Source organism: Mytilus trossulus, chromosome 13 (assembly GCF_036588685.1).
Source record: "Mytilus trossulus isolate FHL-02 chromosome 13, PNRI_Mtr1.1.1.hap1, whole genome shotgun sequence".
NCBI lineage: Eukaryota > Metazoa > Mollusca > Bivalvia > Mytilida > Mytilidae > Mytilus > Mytilus trossulus.
In genome coordinates, this window is record NC_086385.1 from 21,534,566 (window position 1) to 21,561,498 (window position 26,933).

The following is a 26,933-nucleotide window of genomic DNA, read 5'->3' on the forward strand; positions in this document are numbered from 1 at the left end:
AGTTCCAACCACTTCAGCATGTAGAATTGACCTTGTGACCTTTGTTGCCAGGGCATTGTCAACAAAAGAGGACTTGAGAGAAAAGTGGTTGTATCCTTTTGTATATAGTGTGGCATTTATGCTACTGGTAGATACATAGATGTAACAAAATCATTCCTTGGAATAAAAGATACAAATTTCGCGCAAAAAGAAAACAAAACCACTGAATACAATGTCTTCTGAAACACAAGTTAGGCTACCCAGTCTCAATGGGGGCATATACACTGGCAAATTTAAGGACTGGTCACCATCTCTTCGTCCAGTAAGTAATCTATAATTTGTATTTAAATTTTCTTCTTTTAAGCAAAATAAGCATGCAAGTGTCTTTATTTGTAACAATGTACAATTAAGATGTAATTAAAGTCACAAAGAATACAAAGATTACGGTCAGATCCTATGTTTTTGTATACGTAGGTCACATGAATTTGTACCATGCATGTGTAACCGGAGAGCATGAATCTACACAGCAAATTTATATCGTCACCACCAGGATTCGAACCGGGTCGCCTGTGTGACAGTCAGTGTGTTAATCCACTGAGCCAAAGAATCAATTCCCTATACCTCAGTTGATTAAGACTATATTGGATGTACACACTAAATTTTGAAAGTTTTTTATGAACTTATGTGCCTTCTATACATCATTTTTGAGTTATAAAATACATCGATAATATACTATTATTTAATAATCAATGTTTAAAAGTCACCAATAATGTGCTAATATTAAAATTTAAAGTGTTATTCGGTCATTACAAGTGTTATTCAGATAATAACTGTGTTATTCAGTCATTTGAGGTACTGCTTTATATGTTCTACCTGTATTAAGGAGAAGCAACCCCACTACACATGCGTTTTCATTCGAAATTGTGACCAAAAATAGCACTGCAGTTGTTGAATGTTACAACCACCATGACTGCACAGAAACCTTGTTCAACTTGATTTTAAATATATACATGTACAATGTAATTGCATAGTTTACAACACCAAAAAAATAGTTGCTCATATCAGTGAGCAAAACTGAAGAAATCGCTGATTTTTGTATGAAATCTAAATTGTACAAATGTATTGCTTGTTTATTTCAGGCAGGGAAGCTGACAGTATCAGGAGATACTGCTGAACTATGTATGAAACCTAAAAATGATAGGGTAGGTAAAATATTATAAAATATGAAAACAATGACAAATCAATTCAAAGACTACGACTTTTAAATTTGTTATGGGAATCTTTTGTAGTCATTATTTTAATAATGGTAATGTTCATCATTTGTTTTGAAAAAATTCTCTGAAATGATGGTTTATCTGAAAAGAAAAAAATAATCATTTAACTCAGCCACTACATTTATTTGTTGCTTAAATATGGAATTTTTGGAACTAAATTTAATTTATTTAAATTTATTTACTTTTAGCCCCCTTCAGCTGACATAATTCGTAGATTTCGAGCCACTGTTAGACCTGATGCTGGCCAAATGAGGGTGTTTTATGGAAGAGCTCAGGACCCTCACCAACAATGGGCAGCTGAAATGACTCATGGCATCAATACAACATCATCAAACACAGCTGGAGAACTTGCCAATCCACCTCCTAAAACACTGTTTAATCAAAGAAAATTAGACAGAAAAGAAAATATCTATGCCAGTCATATTAGAGCTCCTCTTGGTATATCACATGAACAGTCACATGGTTTACCTAGAGGACTTAACAGGGACCAGTTTACATTTGGAATTCCTACAGAGTTAGGTATGTTAGACATAAATTGTTTGTATTATTCCTATTAAAATCTTTGGCTGTTTCTGTTTCTCAAAGTTATGCTTCATCACTACGTCCACTTTAGTCTTAGGATCTCTTATCAGACTTGTTTATACATGTACTGAATCTTTCAATCAAGTTACAAAAATGTATTCAATAAGAAAAAGCCTCTAGTTACACATGATAAATCATATCAAAACTTTATTACAGTCATGACAGTAGGTGAAAAAAAATAATCTTTTATTTGAAGTTCAAACTGAGTGCTTATTAAAGAGAAAGAATTCATTTTCTTTTAAAAAGTTCTCATTTTCCAAACTTTTATTTTCTAGTACTGTAAATTCAGAAATTATCGCGAGGTATTTGTTTTTGAGAAAATGCAAAAAACACTCATTTTGAAATATTTCATACAAATTAAATAGGATTTTTCTTAGAATTGTAAAAATTAAAATCTCATTTAAGTCTCAAATGACAAAATTGCAATAATTTCTGAATTTACAGTAATTAAGAAATAAATGTGATACTTGCTGCTTGACAATCAAATTAAATAATGTTTAATGCATTTCTTAATAGATATTGGTGCTGGTGGTTTGATAAATCCTAACAAGACTTATGCTGAAGTTGAGGCAGAATCTGCAGTTGGAATGGAATTATACAGAGAAACACACAAAAACTTTGATGTTGGAGAAAAACTTCATCGTGGATATACTCAACCTAGTTTCTTCCCAGACAAAAAATTTGGCATTCCAACACCTCACAATAATGAAGGAATCAAAGTGAAGAAAACTCTTAAATGGATGCACGAAACAGAACAAGAAAAGGCAACTAAAATTGTATCCAAACGTGTGGATGACTTCAGAGAAAGATCACAACCCATACTTGGACAAGTGCATGATCCGTAAGGTTTTGTTAGATATTTGATGATTCTTTCACATTAAATATTTTATTTTATCTTTTTATTGCTACGAAGGGCATGTAGGGTGTGAACTATGAAAGTCTCTTTAAAATTTTAATATTTCAAATCTTTCTCATTTAACATTTTGGTTGACCATAAATAATCAGTATACAAATTTTTGAGAACATTCAGTTGTTTTAAAAAAAAATGTGTTATGCATTTCACATTCAAATTGTTTATATCTAATATTCCTATTTACTATTTTAGTATTTGACGGGAGACTTTGAGATAATATTGATGATCTTTCTATAATAAATTATCTCCCTTTGAGATAATATTGATGTTCTTGCTTAATACTAATAAATTATTTACCTATGAGATAATATTAATGTTCTTGCTATAATAAATTATTTACCTATGAGATAATATTGATGATCTTGCTACAATAAATTATCTCCCTTTGAGATAATATTGCATGATTATCTTAACTTGCTATAATAAATTATTAACCTATGAGATGATATTGATGATCTTGCTATAATAAATTATCTCCCTTTGAGATTATATTAATGTTCTTGCTATAATAAATTATTTACTTATGAGATGATATTGATGATCTTGCTATAATAAATTATCTCCCTTTGAGATAATATTAATGTTCTTGCTATAATAAATTATCTCCCTTTTGAGATAATATTGATTATCTTACTATCGAAGCTAAAGGAGTATTTAATAAGTAATCTCCCATTGCGATAATATTGATGACCTTGCTATATTAGCTCGATGGGTCTTTAATTATGAACTGCCGACCGTGCAAGGGCTGTATAGCCAGTCAAGATCGTTAAAAACTTCCATTTGTATTATGAACTATTTCCTTTTGTCACATTGAAATAGTAAATTCTCACTTTTGTTTTGGAAATGCATTCTAAAAATGTTGGTTATAATTTTTCAGTAAAAATGTACTTTTTCATTAAAAATATTCTCAAGAACTCATGTTAAAAGATTTTTTTATGTAGAAATATTCAACTATATTTTTATGAGAAATTATATCTGTATTGTTTGTTGTAGAATTAAAGATACTCTCAAAGTTGGTCCTGATCACACCTATGGTATATTAGCCAAACCTGATGAGTATGGTGCAGGTGACCTAATGCATGGTCGTGCTCCATCTAATTACCTTAGAGGAAAGGACAGACAGAGGGGAGTCCTAGCGGCCATTAGACAACATCTAAAGAAAGCAAACTTTCATAATTTTACCGACCTTGTGCATGCATTTAGATATTATGATAAGGTAAAGATTTAATATTTACTTTGGTTTTGATTTTTCTGTCTACTTTTAAGAGAGATGTTTTTTTCATCGATTTCAGTGGCTGCTCAACATATCAGTTTTGGCATCATAGTTGAGAGGCAAATTAATTATAGAATAACAATTGAATATCAGTTTTTCAAAAGTCAATTAAACTACATGTTTATCAATTCAAAAGACAGAGACTCGGAGAAATGTTTGTAATGAAAATTATCAATAAAAACCAGAACATTAATTATTTACTCATGCAGATTTTTTTTAAAAATTATTAGATACATCATGACTTAATTTACACATCATATAAAATGCAATTGATGAATTACAAAATGCACTTTCCAGTTATATATATTGTATTTCCAAATATATGTCTTTATCTTTAAAGAGCATACACTTTCTTTCTTGCTATTTTTTTATTATAAAATTTAATTTGTTTTCTCATTTTGCCAGATTTTAATGGTAACTATTGCAAAACATTTAGATTTCAAATAATAGAGGAAATTTAGCACATGTACAAATAATATGTTGCATTACCTATGATAAGTAATAATTGTGCTGATTAAATATTTAAGGAATGACTGTAATATTTTTTCTGTCTATAAAGAAATAACATAAAAAAAAATTGGTGCACACTGAATAACGTGCATAGCAGGTTATTTAACAGTGTGCACCAAATATTTACATGTTATTTCGAATAGACAAAAAATATTACAGTCATTTCTTATAATTTAATTATAAATTCCATTTTAAACCGTAGAAAACCATGAAAAAACTTTAATGATGTCACTGTCACATCAGAAGACGCGTTACATCCAAATTTAAATTATTAACTAATAATTTTGTGTTTTCCAGGATGGTAAAGGTGTTATAGATATCAATGATTTACGTGAAGTTTGTATACAGTACCATTTACCACTGGAACCAGAATTATTAGAACAATTACTGGATAGTTGTGATGCCAACAGGGATGGAGCAATAGATTATGTAGAATTCTCTAACTTCCTTAACTGGAAAGATAAAATGAAGTCAGGACTTCCTGACAAACCAGGTATAATACATCTTTCATTTTTGCTACAGTAAGAAAAATACTTATGAGACTGTCAACCAAACGTCAAATTCAGATTTTTTATTTCAGAATTATAAATAATAAGATAAAAATATGGTGGTATGATAGCCAATGACTTAACTGTTTATCGAAGACCAAATGATGTATAAACTAATAAAAGCATCATTAAATATGTTAGGGGTAATTTTTAAACATTTTTTAAAACTTCTGCCTTTTTTCAGTAATGTATATATAGATAACATCTCATGTTGAGAGAAACCCCTCTGACCATTTAGATTATCCAGTTTGAATGACTTAAATCTATAAGTTATTCAGTTTACCACTTCTATTAAGTTATGAGTTAAAGATTCATTGATTGTCACTCATTTTATTTACAAATAAGTTGAATCTGCAAAAATGTAAAGAAACCCCACATTTTACTTCAATTTAGAATTAATCTTTCCATAATAAGAAGAATTGTTTAAATCATAAGTGTATATTGAATTTAATGCTAACTTGTTTATGTATTTTACATTGAAGACATTTTATGTTAATTTTTTTAAATTATGTATTTTCTTTTTTACCCATAGATACACCACTTAATTCTTCAAGAAGTAAAAGTGCAGTTTCAGATGATTTAGTAAGAAAATCTGTACACAGTGCAGAAAGTACTCCCCGCCGATTGAAGTTACAGATTGATAAAGCCATTGGAGATCATAGAACAAGTGCTAATATGATAAACGCTGTTGTTGGAGGAATCTCTACTAGAGGTCAGTTAGGCAACATGAAAATAGGCAAACTTTATAATTTCTAGTTATGGATTGTGCCGACTGAAAATTTAGTCTATTTTGTTACAAAAACCATGACGACAAGACAGTAAACTTTCTTATACAGTTAAAAACTTATTTACTGTCTTCACATCGTGAAATCGTTGATGTCTTGGGTAACAATTAACTTGCTGTTGTACACATATAAAAAAGAAGATGTGGTATTATTGCCAATAAGACAACTATCCACAAAAGACCAAAATGACACAGACATTAACAACTAAAGGTCACAGTACAGCCTTCAACAATGAGCAAAGCCCATACCGCATAGTCAGCTATAAAAGTCCTCGATAAGACAATGTAAAACAATTCAAACGAGAAAACTAACGGCCTTATTTATGTAAAAAAATGACATAACCAGTTTATAATTGTATATTATTAAGCTGGTACCATACACCTTGAATACAATTATTTTGGCTCATTTAATTTTCATAATTTTGTTAAAATGTTAACCTTGACCCTTCAACAAAATTATTAAAAAAAATAAAACTTGAACCACACAATTTATGGAAATAATTCATTGCAAGTATAGAAGTTAAACAGAACCATTTGATCATTGAGAAGCTTAGTTTTTTCCTAAACAATAGAACATGATTAAAATGTTCAGCTGATTTTTACAGAGTTATCTCCCTGTAGTGTTATGTACCATCTTAAAGCCACCAAATTTTCCATTTGTAAATAGCTTTTTAAATTTTTTAAGTGCTTTTGTTGAAGATTTAATGTATTAATGAGAGCAAATTTTTAACTTTCCAGATTACAGGACCTATGGTGTACCTACCATTAGAACAGATATACATGCTCCTAGGATACGACGTGTGGATGATAATAAGAACTACGGAGATGAATCTGATGCTTACGGCCTTGTTAATCCATCTATCTTTAGCAGACGTCATGTTTATGAAAAAGATTTCCTACTACCCAGAACTAAAGAAGAGGTATTTAGTATTTGAAAAAAAATTATGTAAAATTTTTTTTAAAGGGGAAGAGAGATATGGTTCAATATTTTTCTGTGTTGATAATGACTATTTCACATGTCCTCATTACTCCATTGGTCAGAATTATGATGTTCATTTTTTATGTCTTTTTCTAGAATTATGATCTGACAGTTACTAATATAGATCATAATGTTTTTCTGATTGTTGAAAAAGTACATTTTAAAAATGTTGAAATCTTTTCAAGAAACATACTAGGACAGCATACTATGTTTTAACAATTTATCATGGATTACATGAGGACAGATTAACCATGAAGTTATATGTTCAATGAATCACAAATTTCCTAAAGGCTTGTCAGCAAAACGGTGAAATTAAATATTAACGAACATGCAAAATACCTGAAACCATGAATATTAGTACCCACGAAAATAAATGAATCCACAGTACTTTGTTCACTAAAACTTACTCATCTGTAGATGTTCTTTCTACTTTAATAATCACAATCAAAAATATTTCTGGAAGTATTCGTTTTTGTATAGCAGAAAACATGCAGACAGATAGATAACAGTTTTTTATATTTTTCAGCTGAAATCAATTTTCCACAATATTGGTGTACAGATGACTGGTGAAATGTTTGAGCAGGTTTATAACACAGCTGCTAATCAGAATCCTAAAGGTCATGTGAGTGTGGAGTCAATCAGAGGAGTTATTGATGATATCCAAGCTCATCAAGTTATGACAGGACAGCATCCAATGGCTGTCTAATTTAAATCAAAGACTTAAAACGTATACTTGCATTAAAGACACTATTTATGTATTGCAAGTATTTGATTAATAAGGAAGAATTTTACCATTTGAAAAGGAATATATGTTAATTTAAAGGCAAACTTTTCAGATCGATACCATAATCTTGAGATTTCGATTGAGTTTTGGCAATAGGAGTAAATAAACTCATTGTTCAGATTGGTCAGCTAGATGTACAAACATTTCATTTTCCACTATGACTATAGATAAGATCTTTACTGTATAAAAACTGCCCTACATGTGTAGATGTCATAGATATACATTTATATGTTCCTAAATGTGGCGTTATGAAATGTTTTCTTCTTTTCATTTATACATATCATTCATAATTTTACATTATATAAATAAACTTAAAGAATTGTTGAAGGGTAAAACTATTTTATCCTTAGCATTAATCTGATTGCAAGGTGCAGTATTATTTCATTGTGAAATAACTTAAATTTAAATGTATTTTTTTTTTTAAATCTATGCAGAATTTTGAAGTTTAAAAATTTCATAACAATCAAAGCTTTAAAATAAATATGCAAATAATTGTTGATTATTATCCAATATTCAAACAGCATTACACCAATGAGTATTATAGAAATATCCCATGTATATGATATCTTGTTACTATTGTAAATCATAATATCAAAATGGCTAATGCATGCCTGTTTATAAATCTCAAGCCTAATGCTTCTGAGGGTCACACATTTTGATTTTAAAATTTGTAAAAATAACTGGTGTCAATATTTTTTGTATGATTTTCATGATTTTTACACATTTTCATTTTCAAAGCCGTACATGTATTTGTTATTGAGATGTGATAAGTATACAGTTTTATTAACATTCCATTCATCATTCCTTTAAAGAGATTGCATTTTATCGTTGACCAATAACTCAAATATAAACTTTTTTTTATCACATATGTTTTCATACTATTTTTAACAGCATAGCACAATAGTGATATATATATAGAAATATCAAAATCACTGATTTAGCTGATTTTTTTTTATAATTTTGAAGCTTACACCTGTTAGTATTTTTTATCAATTTTATGAGACGCGTAAGCATTAATATATAATGTCCATTTATGTATAATATATGTAGGACAAACAGTATTTTTAAGCTTTACACTTGAGCATTATCAAACAATGTATGGTCACTTTTTTCAAAGTAGATTAACTCTCAAACACAGCGCTAAATCTCAGCATTGACACCGCATAGTATTAACCCAATTATTGTTGTATACAAATTTACTGAATATGAGCTCCTGAGGGCTTTGAGTTTTTCTAGGCAGAGGTTAAAAATAGTTTCTCAGAAAATTGACAGAAAATTTTAAAGAAATTACTGGGAAAATGTTTATACATTTAGTGCCAAAATAATTTTACCCAGAGACCTATAATATTTTCGCAGCATTTTATGATACAGAAAATGTTTGATTAAAAGTAATGTAGATTTAGATCAAAAGCACTTTCATATATCTTTAACATATATATTTTTATACCAACTTTACAAAATTTCAGCATTCTTAACAAATGTATTGAAGCAACAATTATGAATATTAAGGTGCAGTTAGATTATTTTTATTAGGTGACAGAATTGCAAGAGGTTTGAATTTTCTTCACATATGTGAGATAAGTACATGGAAGGTATTATCAAATTTGTTTACTGTTGTATTTAAATTTTTATATATAAACCAATAAGTATTAACTTGTTAAAACTAATAAGACAGTTTCAGATTTTAAAATATGAGTAGAATTTAAAATATTCTAATTGTATGATTTGTATTTTTCATTATACATTTCTGTTTTAGAATTTCTTACTCCAATATATATATATATATAATGAGATGTTATATATAGACTATATGCTTCAGTTTTACGTTAGTGTAGTCTACTCCAGTGACCTTTATAAGTGTCTTCTATGTAGTAATCCTAAACATAGAGAGAGTAGGGTACTTTTCAGGATAATTTTGTTGTTAATATTTATTGTTAGACTTTTAGATATTTGTTCATACTTTTTTATATCATTTTTACTGTAGTTTATTTCATCAATTATAAGTACAAGTACAGGTCCATCCTTTAAACCTTTCAGTCACACTGTTTGAAAATCTGATTAAATATCTTGTACTGAATTTCTGTTCTAAAAAAAAGATTCAGATGTAAAGTTTATGGCTGTACTAAATGATATACAATTGGATATTTTGGAAATAAATTTATTATCCTATTTGCAGCTTTTTTAAAGCTATATTTTGACTAAGTTTATTAATATTTATAAATAAAGCATTATGAAAAATGCAACTCTACATGCATTTTTGTAAATTCTTCATGTACATAAATTCTACATGTACATTACTGATGATAACATTTGTTATTGTTTATCTGTGATTCTACATGTACATTACTGATGATAACATTTGTTATTGTTTATCTGTGATTCTACATGTACATTACTGATGATAACATTTGTTATTGTTTATCTGTGATTTCTCTTTGTTGATTGTGAAGTTTGTTGATGTATGTATGGTATGATTACTATTAAAGAATTATAAAATACACCTTCTTGTTCTCTAGAAAATGTATTGCATTAAGGATAGCATATTTTATGGGATGCCAAACTTGTATTCTTATCCATCTGCCATCTGATGAGTTAAGCCTTTTTTTAACTGATTTTTATAGTTTTTTCTTATGTTGTACTGTTACTCAACTGTCCCAGGTTAGGAGGAAGATTGGGATCCAGCTAACATTTTTAACCCTGCCACATTCTCTATGTATGTGCCTGATGATGCGGTATGGGCTTTGCTCATTGTTGAAAGCCGTCTGGTGACCTGTCGTTGGTAATTTCTGTTTCATTTTGGTCTCTTGTGGAGAGTTGCCTCATTGGCAATCATACCACATCTCTTTTTTTGCATATGAAAGTACTATTGTAAAGTTATCAATTAAATGAATTGAAATTGTACTTTAGATCAAATCTTGAGGACCTTTGGGACTTTTGTGACATTATCACCCCCCTTATTTTTGCAATATTTAGTTCAAAAAAATGCAGCTTGTTACCAAATTTACAGATCTAACATTGTTAAGTTGATGTTTAGACGAGTTGCATATACATAATAGCCTGTTAAGTGGTTGTCATTTGTTGATGTGGTTCAGAAGTGTTTCTTATTTTTGTTGAGCCTGCAACTTTAGTTATAGAAAGCTCTACAAAAGGATAGTGATCCAGCAGCAGCAGCAGCTTCTTAAAAGCTTTATATTTTAGAAGGTGGAATACCTGGATGCTTCATACTTTGTATATAGATGCCTCATGTTACAAATTTTACATCAGTCACATGTCCAATGTCCTTTACCCAATTTTCATGGTTCAGTGACTACTTGAAAAAAAAGATAAAAATTTTTGTAGTATTAAATTCTCTCTTATATAAGTAGTAGGATAACTATATTTGGTATGTGCATACGTTGCAAGGTCCTCATCCCTGTCAGACAGTTTTCACTTGACCTTATTTCATGAATCAGTGAACAAGGTTAAGTTTCGGTGGTCAAATCCATAACACAGATTCTATAAGCAATAGGTCTTGTATATTTGGTGTATAGAAGGACTGTAAGCTGTACATGTCTAATAGCAGGTGTCATCTGACCTTGACCTCATTTTCATGGTTCAGTGGTTATAGTTAAGTTTTTGTGTTTTGGTCTGTTTTTCTTATACTGTATCCAATATGTCTACTATATTTGGGGTATGGAATGATTGTAAGGTGTGAATATCAAGCTGACAAGTGTCATCTGACCTTGACCTCATATTTATGGTTCAGTGGTCAAATTTAGCAATAGGTCTTGTATATTGGGTGTATAGAAGGACTGTAAGGTGTACATGTCCAACTAGCAGGTGTCATCTGACCTTGACCTCATTTTCATGGTTCAGTGGTTATAGTTAAGTTTTTGTGTTTTGGTCTGTTTTTCTTATACTGTATCCAATAGGTCTACTTTATTTGGGGTATGGAATGATTGTAAGGTGTGAATGTCTAGCTGACAGGTGTCATCTGACCTTGACCTCATGTTTATGGTTCAGTGGTCAAATTTAAGTTTTTGAGTTTTGGTTCTTTTTTTCTTATTCTATATGGAATAGGTCAACTATATTTGATGTATGGACATATTTATCTATGTCAGTCGTTTAGGTTGTATTTCACCTTGACCTCCTTTTGACGGTTCATTGCTCAGTGTTAAGTTTTTGTGTTTTGGTCTGTTTTTCTCAATCTATAAGCAATAGGTCAACTATATTTGTTGTATGGAAGAATTGTTAGCTGTACATGTCTGACTGGCATTGTCCATCTGACATTGACCTCATTTTTATATGGTTCATTGGTTAATGTTTAGTTGTCTTGGTTAAAGTTAAATTTATGTGACAGTTGTAATAAAGCTTTATACTTAGGACTATCAACATAATATCAATGATAAGTAAAGAAGGCGAGACATTTCAGCGTATGCACTCTTGTCAAGTTATAATTGTAAGGTGTACATGTCCAACTGGAAGATGTCATATCACCTTGACCTCATTTTCATTGTTCATTGGACAATGTTTAGTTTTTATAGTTTGTTCCATTTCTCTGATATTTCAAGCAGTATGTTAATTATATTTAGAGTAGGGTCCAATGTCTATCTGGAGGGGTTCATATGAACTTGACACCATTTTCATAGTTCATGGTCAATGGTAGATTTTGTGGTTTGACCAGTTTCTCAGGTACGGACCATTATATTTGGTGTTAAGAATGATTATAAGGTGTACATGTCAGTCTTGCATGGTTTATCAAACCATGAACTAATTTTCCAAGAACAGTGCTATAAATGTTAAGTTTATGTGATACTTGTAAAAGTCTTGTATTAAAAATATTGCAATTACATAAACATAATCTTTATTACCACAAATTACATACACCCATAAGAGGGTCATTTACATGTAATAACAACAATATAATGATGACATTTACATTTACATAAAAACATAACAAAACATTAAACACATTACACAATAAATGACCTTAAGCGCCCCCTGTCCTCAATCCTTAGACTGTTTAATAAAGGAGCCTAAAGATTTCACTTGCTAACTAGTGGTTGGATTTAGTTTATTATTTTCAGTTTATTAGCAGAAAAATCTTTGTATTAAGTTATTTAATCCTTAAAAAGGACATGTCTTAAATCATCATTTATTTTACAAAATAAAAGAAATGGGATTCATCATCCATAACTTTGCACTTATTACAAAAGTCTTTGAGAGCGTGGAATATTTTTTATATCTTCCAGTTCCAAAAGCCAGGGAACAGTCACTAATTTTCAGTTTTCTTGCATCAATACAATATTACAGTCTTTCAACTGTGCTCTCACTCATGTGTAAAACAAATATAGTTGTTCCATGATGGCATCACTCATATGTGAGAAAATCATGTGACAAAAAACTTAACTCCATAAGAGTGGTAAATATAAAAGTGCAGTCAAAGTTAAGTCCTAGTTTTTGATTAAATTTTTCCTAACATATATCTTACAGGACAGAAGTCAATTTTTTTTAACAGTTTATACCAGATACTCAGATAACTTTTGACTTTTTTGGCATCCAGAGTCCAGTTTAACTTTCACTAAGGCAACTTTCAAAACTAATTGTCCTTTTATTTTTTTGGATTAGAGCAAAACTGATAAGTCTTTTGTAGACAAAACGTACTACTGGCATACACAATTTTAAGGCTGATATCTATGATGAGTATACTGATAAAGTTTCACATTATTTTCCTTTCCACAGCAGTAAGAACCTTTGTTCAATGATCAGCAAGAAGATTAACCTCTGTTCATCATAAATCTGTAGATCATAAACCACATCCAGGTAACAAAGCAATAGTAACTGTTATATTATCTCTAGCTCCTGCTTGTAAGGCAGCCTGTACTAAATGTTCGGCCATAACTTTGGCAAACTCACGATGATATGTGTCCCTGGTGTGATTGGGATTTATAGTTGACATTCTAGAGAATGCTGGGATTGATAAGTAATCACCATACGTTTCTATATCCGCCTCATTTCCAGATTCTCCATCTGAGTCACCCATGTGACTACCAATTTCAGTTTTCAGGTCTGCTTCAGTGTTTGGACTCTTAGTTTCAATTTTTCTAAGACGTTCATCAATGAGTGGTGATAACTGTCTTCCCTCCTCTTTTTCAGCTATTGTGTTGTCATGGTGATGTTGCTTAGCAATAGATGGTGAGAAATTTGAATGTGGTGTTGTAATATGTTGACTATTAATGTCTTCCATTAAAGGTTGAAGAGTGGTACTAATTTTACTCGGTACTGGAACAAAGTTGCTAGGCAACAACTAAAAAAGAGAAAAAAGGAATACTGATATGAGAATTATGTGTCCTTTGTGTGTTAATTTACCAACAATTCAAATGCAGATTCATATGATGAAATCATAATCTTTCAGTCAGTTAATTGAAGTCTGGAGTTGGCATGTCAGTTAACTGCTAGTAGTCTGTTGTTATTTATGTATTATTGTCATTTTGTTTATTTTCTTTGGTTACATCTTCTGACATCAGACTCGGACTTCTCTTGAACTGAATTTTAATGTGCGTATTGTTATGTGTTTACTTTTCTACATTGGTTATAGGTATAGGGGGAGGGTTGAGATCTCACAAACATGTTTAACCCCGCCACATTTTTGCGCCTGTCCCAAGTCCGGAGCCTCTGGCCTTTGTAAGTCTTGTATTATTTTAATTTTAGTTTCTTGTCTACAATTTGGAAATTAGTATGGCGTTCATTATCACTTATTTGTTTAGGGGCCAGCTGAAGGACGCCTCCAGGTGCGGGAATTTCTCGCTACATTGAAGACCTGTTGATGACCTTCTGCTGTTGTTTTTTTTATTTGGTCGTGTTGTTGTCTCTTTGACACATTCCCCATTTCCATTCTCAATTTTATTAAATAAAAAAACCATTTTCATATTTCAAAATCTATTTTCAACAAAAAGAACATGCATTTTTTCACATTATTTAAGAAAGTTGTATTTGAATCATAACATCAAGGAACAAATAAGTAAATTGTGGTCCTTAAGTTTCTTCAAAATTTATTATTTATAGATGCCTTTTTTTCCTTGACATATTTTCACCATCTTGTCAAAAGTGATAACATTTTGATTATGTTTGTGTTCATTGTGTAATCATACGTTTTTTGATTGAGTTAAGTCTGCCAATAGATATTTTATCGTATGATTTTCTATGTTGTGATGTTATGCTATTGTTTCAGAAAAAGGGAGATGGTTTGGATCCATTAAAACGTTTAATCCCGCTGCAAATGTTTGCACCTGTCCTAAGTTAGGAATCTGATGTACAGTAGTTGTCGTTTGTTTATGTAATATATACGTGTTTCTCGTTTCTCGTTTTGTTTATATAGATTAGACCGTTGGTTTTCCTGTTTGAATGGTTTTACACTAGTAATTTTGGGGCCCTTTAACCTATAATGGTTTACTTTTTAAATTGTTATTTGGATGGAGAGTTGTCTCATTGGCACTCACACCACATCTTCCTATATCTATTATCAGCTTATTGTTGAAGCTTGAATACTTAGTGTTGACTTTATACTTATCATCACACTTTATCAATATTATTTATACGTAGACAATTTATAATTAAGTGACTATTCTTCAACATTCTTCAAAAAACATTACTTTATGGTTATAGTTTGATTTCATTATACCTTCAACAATAGAGATGTGGCCTCTTGTGGAGTGAACACTTCCCAGACTCCATGTGAAGCTAAAATAATAAACTGTGCATACTGGTCTATTGGTATTGATGTGGTGTAGGGCTCTACTAGAACACATTTCTTTAGTTTTACATCACCATGGTTACCAAGTCCTCTTGTGGTACTTAAAACCCCATTTACTCTCTTTTCTTTTTTACTTTCACTTATATCTCCACCTGTAAATTATATAAACATGTACAATGAACTACAAATATAACAATCTTCACCCTGATAAAGTGCTGTATACTGTCAATGGTAAAATAAAGCAAAGATCTGAAAAAGTTAAAACCTACTTCTGTAAGAATGTATGCACCTACGATAGGGGAATTTTAGTCTATTTTGGAGCTGTTGATACGTAATCTTAAGAGGGCAATTTCTTTAATCTATTTTTATCATATCATGAGAATGGTTTAGATTTACCTGGGTAAAAGGAAGGTATTTCTTTAATAAAAATATCCACATCAAAGACTGTTTCTGGTGCAAGTGTCCTTATATAACATCCTTTTCTGGTTGACAGAGCTTTTAACTATAACAGTCATGTTATTGAGTTTTGTACTTTTTGGATGAATTTTGGTTGCAAGATTTTATCATTTAAATAATATGGACATGTGGTCCAAGGTCAATGATGTAAACAGATATAAGTCAGTCTATGACCTTCAACAGTGAGAAAAACTGATACTGTATATATGACTATTGTAAGCCCTGGTATGGCAAAATGTGAAACAAATAAAATTGGAAAACCAATAGCCTGATCTATTCTAAATCTTATAATTAGAATTTTTAGCTAGGATCATGAAAACACGATTTTTATCAAGTTTTTTATTTAATTCACCTGTGCACTTTCTTGTGGGACATCGTGTCATCATGAATGATTTTTTTTTGTGTAATGAAATTGACAAAGGAATAACGCGAAATTGCAATGTAGCTAATCAGAATAACGTATTATAATGAAATATACATCATATTTTGGCGTTAATATTGATTCACTTATAGGGTCTTTGCATCGGAACTAAACACATTTATTCAAAATCCAGTTGTTGGCATGACATGGGTTATGTACTTTTCATATATGTTATGATGGTATGATAATAAACCCCTAACGGGGAGGATTGTGCCTGATATTCATATGATGAAATCATAATCTTTCAATCAGTTTAATTGAAGTCTGGAGTGGCATGTCAGTTAACTACTAGTAGTCTGTTGTTATTTATGTATAATTGTCATTTTGTTTATTTTCTTTGGTTACATTTTCTGACATCAGACTCGGACTTCTCTTGAATTGATTATTAATTGTATGTATTGTTATGCATTTACTTTTCTACATTGGCTAGAGGTATAGGGGGAGGGTTGAATCATCTCACAAACATGTTTAACCCCGCCGCATTTTAGTGCCTGTCCAAAGTCAGGAGCCTCTGGTCTTTGTTAGTCTTGTATTATTTTAATTTTAGTTTCTTGTGTACAATTTGGAAATTAGTACGGTTTTCATTATCACTGAACTAGTATATATTTGTTTAGGGGCCAGCTGAAGAAGGCTCCAGGTGAGGGAATTTCTCATTACATTGAAGACCTGTTGGTGACCTTCTGCTGTTGTTTTTTCTTTGGTCCCGTTGTTGTCTTTTTGATACATTCCCCATTTCCATTCTCAATTTTATCTAATGTAATTGTAAGGTGTTATATGTTTTTTCACCAACAAGTAAATAATCTCATCAGAAGTTTTGGCTATCAATCTCATATACTAAATTGGAAGGATACTACAGTACATTGCTCTTTTTTATATACTTTTCTTGTGTCCCTGACAAAATGACTGTTAATTTCATTATACAATCCTATCTTTTCTCCAAAAAATAATTCTGTGGCATATCCTTTCCTAATTTTTAATTACATATCATTAATCATTGCAAGTTAGTGAAATCAAATTCATCACTGTAGCATTGCCATGATCTTGTGTTCATACAAGTTATATACTGTAGAAACATTAATTTTCCTTGGGTTAAAATTTCGTGTTTTTGTCTTTTTTTAGATTTCATGGGGATTTAATTTCGTGGTTTCCTTAAATGTAAATGGTATCACATGGAGGTTAAATTTTTGTGGGGGTTTTAATTTCATGGATATATTCTTTCCACAAAATAAACGAAATTTTAAATCCTCCACAAAAATTTCTGCTTTTACAGTATCTTTCAGACATGTACATATATTTAAAAAAAAATATAAAAAATGCTTTCTCTGTTGTTGACACAAGGAAGGTAAGACTGTTTTACAGTACAAACCTGCTTTGATGACTCTTTTTAATTCCTTTTCATTATTTGGTGTATGTTCTCTTGTAATCCTGTAAGGCTGATTCCCTCTCACTAAAACACAATGGACATTTCCTGAAATAAAGTTGAAAATACAAAATGATTTATACATTTCAAAGTTACATTTATTAATCTACAAAACAATATTTCAAAACCTTTACAATATTTTTGTTCAGGCCTGTTTGGTTTTGATGATCATAAATGTTTTAGGTACTTAGCTTCCCAATAGTTTTGTTTTTAATTCCTGATACCTAATGAAGGTCATTCTTTTAAAAGATCATGTACACTAAACCATTTAGGGGGTTAATTTTGCAGTTGTTAAATTTGGCAGTTAATTAAGGTTGAAATAAGTGAATTTAAATGGATATGGATTAATACTTCAACATTTAATTTGCAAACTGCATGCACATATTTGTTACATAATTTTGTTTTACTTACAGATAAAAGTGACAGAAAACCACAAACCTGCATTAGCTAAATGTAAGAGACCAAGGGTCCTTGGTTCCTCATATCCTGAAGGTTTACGTGATGTGTCACCTTCTTCCAGATTTTCACCATCTTCTTCTTTCACAGGGGAGATAACCCAATCTCTATCTACTTTATTTGGGTCCATACCATGCAGTATCAAGGTGGTAGCAGAACATCCACTCCATCTCACCCTGGAACACTCATCCTTTCCATATGACAGCAAAATATCTAAAAGTTGGTAGGATTTTTTAAAAGCTTCTTCCATTTTAATGGACATTGGTGGTTTAGGTTGTTTTTTGTTCATTGGAGTTTTCTCCCCACCGAGTGACTTTTCATAATCAGATTTTTCTTCTTCTATTGGTATCAGCTGCTCTTTGCTCCTCTCAGATTCTAAAGCTTTAGATGAACGCCCAGATCTTGGTGTCATCATATTGTCATATTTTGATTCACAAAGTTTGATAATTTGATCAACAATGTTCATACTTCCCTCATAAAGTACTTCCCTCTCACTCTCTTTTGTTGTTGGTCTATCAAATTTATAGTTAGATATATCCTCCATATTGTCAGCCATATTTTCTGCCTTGGTTGAAGTAGTTTTGGGGTCAAATTTCTTCATTTCATTTAACAACATGTGATGGAGTTCAGACGCGGCAACATCTGATGCAAACCTTCCATGATACCCGTCGTAGACAGCCATGAAACATTTATCATTATCTTCACCAAACGAATCTTGATACACTTTTGTATCCTCCATCTGGTTCTTCCAGCGACTGTTTCCATGGGAGCAAAAACCAACAGCATAAACACAATCTGGACTACAGTTCAAGGCTGAACCATTCACATGTACATCCAGGTCCTCTCTCATCTGCTGTAACTGTGCTAAAGTTCCATCCATGTCAGTTTTTAAATATTCATAAGCTTCATTTATTTTCTGAATTTCTCGAGGTTCAATGTGGTTTCCTAAACTAGCAGCAGACTGCTTCATTTTTCTCAATATTACATTTCTTCTTTTCAGCAACATTTCTATATTTTCTGGCCTTGGCAACTTTTTGCCATATTTCATGGTTGCTAGGGCTTTATGGTACTTCCTGTGTTCTTGGAGATGTAGTAGGTGGACATAGTCCTGACATTTTTCACATAGAATTGTAATATCAGGAGTTGTCTCCCCATCTGGAAGATTTGTCTGTGGTGTATCTATCAGGAGAAATAATATCAATTTTAGGTTATATACATTTTTATCTTAATACTTTTTAAAATAAATGTGTGTTGCATTTATATGAAAAATACATAAATCATATCATTAGAAGGCATATGTGACAAATTAAAAAATGAAACTTTCATTGTAAATACAATCACATTATTTGTCTTAAGAAAAATAAAACTATTTAATAAATGTTAGATGAAAGAAATGGAGCCATTTAGCACTTTATAGATGAAATGCAGAATTAATTGATCATCTCCCAGTAAAATGCAGAAGGATATAGCTTTTGAATTTTGCATAACCTATTTATTTATTTGAAAATCTTTTAGATGCATATTTTTAGTTCTTAATCTTAAAATTAAATAATGGGAGATAATCCATCATTTCCAAAAAACATTTTTGAAAAGCAAATGTGGACTTTTTCTCTTCAAGTCAAGCATTTTAAAAAACAACTGTATAACAATGCATCAGACATAAAATTAAAATATGATCAACAAATTAACTGTTGCCTACAGAAATTAATCAAATCAACAACAACAATGTAATTGAATTTCATCATAGTCAATAATTTAACTATTCAATCAGAAAAAGTATAAAATCAAAATTAAAGAATGAACAAATATACCTCATATAAAATTTTAATCAGCAAATTATAAGTTCAACATTTAAAAACTTATAATAAAAACTATATGTGAGGGTGGTAAAGGGTTATTTTCGTGCAACGTTTTCGGTCTTTTTATTTCACGTGTTTTCGTGTTTTGGTGTTATATTTCTCATTTTCTCGTGTTTGGTTTGATGTGCGTGCTTCATATTTCCCCTTATTTATTTTCCGTGTTTCGTGTCGGTGCTTCTAATTTCTCGTTCTTGCCTTTTCCCGCATTTGATTAAAATGTAAATTGGAACTAACTCAAAGTCAGTGAGTTATAGTACCTTTTGAAACTTGTGCAATATAATAGAAATTGATGTACATGTATATTGTTACCATTTGATTTTCTATTGTTTATGTATGCTATACATGTAATAAAGTCCATCATAATAATATTTTTTTCAAATCAGATGCAAGTAGCAGACGCTAAAAGGTAACCACATGGTCTGTATGTCCATTAACAATGTCTATATATATACATGATCTCCAAAATCGGCTGAGTAATAACTGCTGGTACTTTTTTTCTTTATATTTACAATTTTATTTCTCGTGTTTCATTTTTCCCAATTTTTATTTTTCGTGCTACGTTTTTGCGATTTTTGTTTCACGTGTTTCTGTGTTCAGTACCCCCCTTTACCACCCTCATATGTAACATGCATATTTATAGCTGTTTGTGTGTTTTATCGATCTGACTAAGTACAACAAAGGTTTACAATGACATACTAACATGCAACACATGCAGTTATTCATGTTAATGCAGTCTATTTATGTTTATGAAAACAAATGTCATTTAGTAAATGTTCATACTTGATACTGACACCAACATTAGCAAGAAATCTGCTGTAGTTATCTCCCTTTAACCACATTGGAGTGGAGGGACCCACCTTTTTAATCAATGAATTCAACAAAAATCATGGACACTTTAAAACTTATTTTTTGGTGAAACCACAATATTTTCCATAATAAACATTTAGCAACATAGTGAAAAGAACTTGCAGTCATACTTTTGAATAATTTAAACTTTTAATTTGCTAAAACGCTAAATTAATTAATCCACTAATTTTACAATGATTCGTTAAGTAATAGTTCTGTATGACATTGTTAGGCATCTTCTGTCAGGGATATTCATATAACATTCTTCTTATGATTTTTATTAAAAAATGTGACAAATTCAAAAAATATCGCTTATTAATGTTATAGTTTCCAGCTTTTTAAAACAATTTCCACTTAAAAAACTCCAAATGGTGAAAAATCCTTCTCATATTATGATGATATGGGTCAAATAAACTAAAATGTACATAGAATAAGGGAATTGTTTTTTTCAAACATGAATAAAACATTTGAAATACTTTCTACTATAAAAGCGAGTCTAACATTCTGTTGCTTGGTTACTCTTAGTGTGTTATTATATTTCCTTCAACTATAATTTTAGATAAAAGCATTTCATGAATACATAGATCATTTTAGTCAAACATATATATACCTTCAACTTTACAACATCTATTCCTCTCACACTGAGCTGTTGTAATAGACAAAATCAATCCCAAACAAATGTTGTTTCATTTAATTTTAGTTCAGCAATAGATGCAATGTATCTTTTATCACAATGTGTTTTCTCTATATCTAAATATCTTTCATTGTGCTGCCTTTCTTTTAAATAAAAGAAATTTAAGAATATTTGTTATATTTTCAAAGGTCTGATTCAGAGTTCATTATAAATGGTTTATAATATATTTGTGCTGTGACATCTTATTTTACAATACCAAGACAGAACCTCTATGTTAAACAATAATGGTTAAACATTTACTGACTGCTTTTATTAACAGTATATATTGAATGGAGATGACCTTGTTTTATACAACAGCTCAGCCTTGACATCTGTAAGCCTCTTTAGTCAATCCATTTTTACAGCAACCAATATTTTTATAACAGTACCAATACTTCACTTCCAACTCTTTCTTTCTTAAAAAATCTTCTTTTTTTTTTTTTTTTTATCATTTATACATTTTGAGTACCAAATTAAAATTTCATATTTTCCAGCCATTTCTCATAGACAAAATTCAAACAGAAAAAATTTGTGTAAAGCAATTAATACAAATATCTATCCATTGACATAATTCTTTTTCAGTAAACAAATTATCTCCCCTTTTCTATTGGTTGCTATGGATATCTAAAAAAACTTACTCTTGTGCTGTTTAACCGCTGGATGTTTGTCCATAAAATTAAGTGAAATAAAATCTTAAACCATAAAATATTTTGCATTTTTCCTTTTTATATATCATATATCAAAGACAAAATTGTATAATGACAACACATGTACATTTACTACATTGTCACTTTTGAAGAACAATGATAAAAACCATATATTCCATCTTTGAAAAAATATGGTCACTTTGATGTTGTCCTTTGAAAGAGTTAAATTCTTTTTATCTCAATGTTATTTTTTTTCTTTATATATCACCGATTTGAAGAATAAACACTATAAAATAAAGTTCTTTTTCTAAGTACATATCACAAATGTGCATTATTTAACAATCTTTAAACAAATGATTGCTCTAACCATTACCAAAATTTGAATGTTCTTTCTCTGTCCACTAAGTTATAAATTAACAAAATTGTTACCTCCTGATACAATGGCCAAAGCTGCATGTTGTAAAGATAAACAAGTTTAGTTTAACTAATAATAAGATAGTGTTGATCAATACATGTATTCCTTTATAATTTTACACATGGGAAATAACTCTACCATGATCAACCTTAGATACTATTAGAGTTATTTCCCCTACATCAATTTATTTATGAAGCTAATAAATTCTTCAATAAATATTTGGACAAACAAATGTAGTGAATTGTTTTCAAGCAAAATTTCAATGATTAATATAACAAATGATCTCTCCAAACCCACTATGATATCATTTGCTATTCTATTTCTGTTGTCATTTTTTTTCTATTTTGAATATCAATAAGTTCTGGTAAAAAGTAACAAGAGTGCACACTCTGAAATGTTTCGTCTTCTTTACTAATCATTGATATTACTGCCATGCAGTCATGTACATCTAACAATTCTTCCATACAACAAAAACAGTTGACCTATTGCTTATAGTTTAAGAAAAGCAGACCAAAACACAAAAACTTAACACTGAGCAATGAACAGTGAAAATGAGGTCAATGTCAAATAATACCTGTGCGACTGACATATAGAACATAAAATATTTCCATACACCAAAAAAAGTTGACCCATTGCATATTGTGTAAGAAGAAAAGACCAAAACTCAAAAATTTATCTTTGACCACTGAACCATAAATATGAGGTCAAGGTCAGATGACACCTGTCAGCTAGACATTCACACCTTACAATCATTCCATACCCCATATTAAGTAGACCTATTGCATACAGCATAAGAAAAACAGACCAAAACACAAAAACTTAACTAAAACCATATTGCAGTTGCACCATGAAAATGATGTCAAGGTCAGATGACACCTGCCAGTTGGACATGTAAACCTGACAGTCCTTCCATACACTGAATATACTAGACCTATTGCTTATAGTATCTGAGATATATATGGACTTAACCACTGAAACTTAACTTTGTTCACTGGTCCATGAAATGAGGTCTAGGTCAAGTGAAAATTGTCTGACGGGCATGAGGACCTTGCAAGGTATGCACATACCAAATATAGTTATCTTATTACTTATAATAAGAGAGAATTTAACATTACAAAAAATCTGAACTTTTTTTTAAGTAGTCACTGAACAATAAAAATAAGGTCAAGGACATTGGACATGTGTCTGACTGAAACTTCGTAACATGAGGCATCTATATACAAACTATGAAACATTCAGGTCTTTCACCTTCTAAAATATAAAGCTTTTAAGAAGTTAGCTAACGATGCCTCCGGATCACTATCCCTATGTCGAGCTTTCTGCGACATAAGTCGCAGGCTAGACAAAAACCTTTTGTTTGTTAATTCTACTAAATAGCTAACAATATAAAATTATTTCATTTTTAAACCTTACTAATGCTGTTTTTTTGTTCAAAGCCACTACAGAACATTACTTTTTGTTATTTCAAATTGACAAATAAGAGATATTATTTTTTCAGATACATGTTCATGCCATTTCATGTTGAGCAGTCTTTTTATTTTCAATTTTTGGTTCCAATTTCTTAAAAGTATAGCAAATAACTTTTGAAAAATGAAAAATAAAAGCTGTCCATCTGGAACAGTAGGGAAAAAGTAACATGGAGAAACAAAATAATCACAATACTCATTAATTAAATTTGCTGAGTAAGATAAATATACTTTGTAAGTATAAGCACCTAAATTTATTCAGTTGTTAGTTTTAAAATGATACCTTGATGTCTGTAGGCTAAGAAAAGAGTTCCAATTCAAGAATTTTTAAGACAAAATTTTAAAAACATATGAAATAATTTATTGAAATAAAAAATCAACATTATTTTCATCACAATTATCGATTTTAAATAATATTTTTATAAAAATATAAACTTGGGAAACTTTTGTTTATAAAATATTGATACCATAAGAAAAACTATGCCATATATTTTCAAACAATTTAACAAATATAAGGTATTTTGCATGGAACATTGCACACAGCAAATACACTAGTCATATAGGATTAACAATAAAATATATCCTTATTTAGTTTTCATATGTTCCATTTATTAACAGACTATATGTGTCTTAAAACAGCACATCTAGTTCTTATAGATAGAACCAAAGTCCTACTAACAAGGAAGTTAGTGTTTGGTATGTAAATAACACCATGTGAGTCCTAAATTGATCTGTATGACTGCTTTTTATATCATTTCATAAAACTCTTGTCTCCTTTTAAAGTTACATCATTTAATGATTACCTGATCTGTTGAAATTATGTCCCTGTAGACCCTGTGTTGGCCCATCTAAAATATCTATAGACTCCTCTTCCTCTTCCTCCTCGTCAACTTGTGTGGCCTGATGATGTTCTACTGACCCAGATTCAGATGTCATTTCTACTAAAACAAAAAATTATGGAAACATGAATAAATGTAAACATAGCAGTATAGTAGTGATAATTGTCTTTATAATAAATGTAAACATAGCAGTGTAGTAGTGATAATTGTCTTTATAATAAATAGAAACATAGCAGTGTAGTTGTGATAATTGTCTTTATAATAAATGTAAACATAGCAGTGTAGTAGTAATATATGTCTTCATCTGTATTTTTTAATTTTAGTTTCTTGTGTAAAATTCAGAGTTTAGTATGACATCCATAAACACTGAATAAGTTTACATATTTGTTTAGGGGCCAGTTGAAGGACGACTTCCGGGTGCTGGAGTTTCTCGCTACATTGAAGACCCATTGGTGGCCTTCGGCTGTTCTCTGCTCTATGGTCAGGTTGTTGTCGCTTTGACACATTCCCCATTTCCATTCTCAATTTTGTTAACATTTAATTTATTTTCAAAACAAATAGTTTAATACACAGCTTAAATTTATTGCTATCCAATTGTTAACACTATTGGGTCTACAATCCTATACATCCAATGGATAATTATATTAATCCATTACACAAGGTTGTGATTTTCTCTTACAGCTCATAAATCTGTTGGAGATGAACTGATTGATATTTTTTTTGTCTGGAAAAACATGGTTGGTTTATCTTTTAGAAGAAATTAGTCTCTGTGCTATTTTTTTTATTCTGTCATTGCGAACTAGGTTTTTATTTCAAACTCACTAGAACACCCCCTGCCAAATGGCGGGCATTTAGATCGTGGTTGAAAGTATGTAAAGTGTTGTAGGAAGAATTTTGTTAAAGATTTAATGACTTGAGAATTTCAAGAAAAGTATCAAAAGTCATTGGTACTTGAGGAAAGGAAAATGTGGTTTTTTTTATGAACATTCAAGTCAGGAGCCTGTATTTCAGTGGTTGTCATTTGTTTATGTGTTACATATTTGTTTTTCGCTCATTTTTTGTACTTAAAAAAGATAGCCGGTAAGTTTTCTTGTTTAAATTGTTTTACATTGTAATTTCGCTGACTTTTTTAGCTGCCTATGCAGTATGGGCTTTGATCATAGTTGAAGGCCGTTGACCTTTAAGTGTTCATTTTTCTGTCATTTTGGTATCTTGTTGAGAGTTGTCTCATTGCCAATCATACACCTTCTTTTTTGAGTAATCAATGAATTTTGTAAAAGATTTAATGACTGGAGAATTTCAGAAAAGGTATCCCATTTTAAAATTTCTATCAATTCAAATTACACATGAATAATTTTAGCGCTTATCTGTTTATTATGAACATCCATTTCTAGAAAATAAAGTGTACTAGTATTTTATTTTTAATTCTCAGTTTACTACTTCTATATGATGCCATATCCCAGAACTGCCCTATACTATAGACTAGTTTGGATGCGCCATACACCTTATCGCTATTTGACTGAAATTACTGAATATCACACAAGCTCCTGTAAAATGTTGACATCATAAAAAAAAATATCTGACGCCACAATGAGAAAGTGATTGTTGTAAGCATCAAAAGTTCAAGCGGCCAGGTCAGCCGGGATTAGCGATAAGGTATATGGAAAAATATTGTACAAGCTGGACAGTTTCTTGGGTCAGCGGAATTAGCGATAAGGTCTATCTATAAGACTCAAATTGCCAGAAATTTTTACAAACAAAATTCAGAAAAATATGTTCATTTATGAAATATGTGGTTTCGACTTTAATATGAAGCCGATAACTCACTTCCGGACAGTCTAAGTTGATTTGCAGCCCCAGGCACAGGTGATTGACAAAATCATGCATGTAGATTTGTGTTTCACATTAAGTCATTAAGTTTATCATAAATGAGATGAAGACAACAAACGTTTGAATCTTCATCTAATAAAGATAGTTATTTCGTTATTTACTGAAAAATCTAGATGCAAGATGTGATGAAAATGTCATATGTGTTCAGCTTCTCGTCGTCAGTGTAAACAAATCAAAGGAAGTATTT

At 30.6% G+C, this 26,933-nt stretch overlaps 2 protein-coding genes across 12 annotated transcripts; one reads left to right on the forward strand and one right to left on the reverse strand.

The window, feature by feature from the left end:
- Positions 1 to 27: 27 nt before the first annotated feature.
- On the forward strand, positions 28 to 10,124 carry LOC134695456 (EF-hand domain-containing family member B-like). The gene is made up of 9 exons (XM_063556711.1): positions 28 to 301; positions 1,119 to 1,181; positions 1,442 to 1,772; positions 2,352 to 2,676; positions 3,742 to 3,964; positions 4,829 to 5,024; positions 5,612 to 5,791; positions 6,602 to 6,783; positions 7,369 to 10,124. The coding sequence occupies exons 1-9, from the start codon at positions 212 to 214 to the stop codon at positions 7,546 to 7,548; spliced, it is 1,770 nt and encodes a 589-aa protein (XP_063412781.1). The 5' UTR covers positions 28 to 211; the 3' UTR covers positions 7,549 to 10,124.
- A 2,328-nt stretch (positions 10,125 to 12,452) lies between these two features.
- On the reverse strand, positions 12,453 to 26,933 carry LOC134695457 (protein phosphatase 2C-like domain-containing protein 1). Of its 11 annotated transcripts, none has more exons than XM_063556712.1 (8): positions 26,848 to 26,933; positions 24,821 to 24,958; positions 24,301 to 24,315; positions 22,566 to 22,586; positions 18,094 to 19,290; positions 17,602 to 17,703; positions 15,287 to 15,510; positions 12,453 to 13,912 (listed from the first exon to the last, which is right to left on the reverse strand). In XM_063556712.1, exons 1-8 carry the CDS (start codon positions 26,882 to 26,884, stop codon positions 13,412 to 13,414), a joined length of 2,235 nt encoding a protein of 744 aa, XP_063412782.1. In that variant the 5' UTR covers positions 26,885 to 26,933; the 3' UTR covers positions 12,453 to 13,411. The 11 variants fall into 11 exon arrangements, with proteins under 11 accessions (XP_063412782.1, XP_063412783.1, XP_063412789.1 ...); XM_063556713.1 differs by having other exon boundaries at positions 24,821 to 24,955; positions 26,848 to 26,928; XM_063556719.1 differs by lacking the exon at positions 26,848 to 26,933 and adding an exon at positions 26,684 to 26,767 and having other exon boundaries at positions 24,821 to 24,955.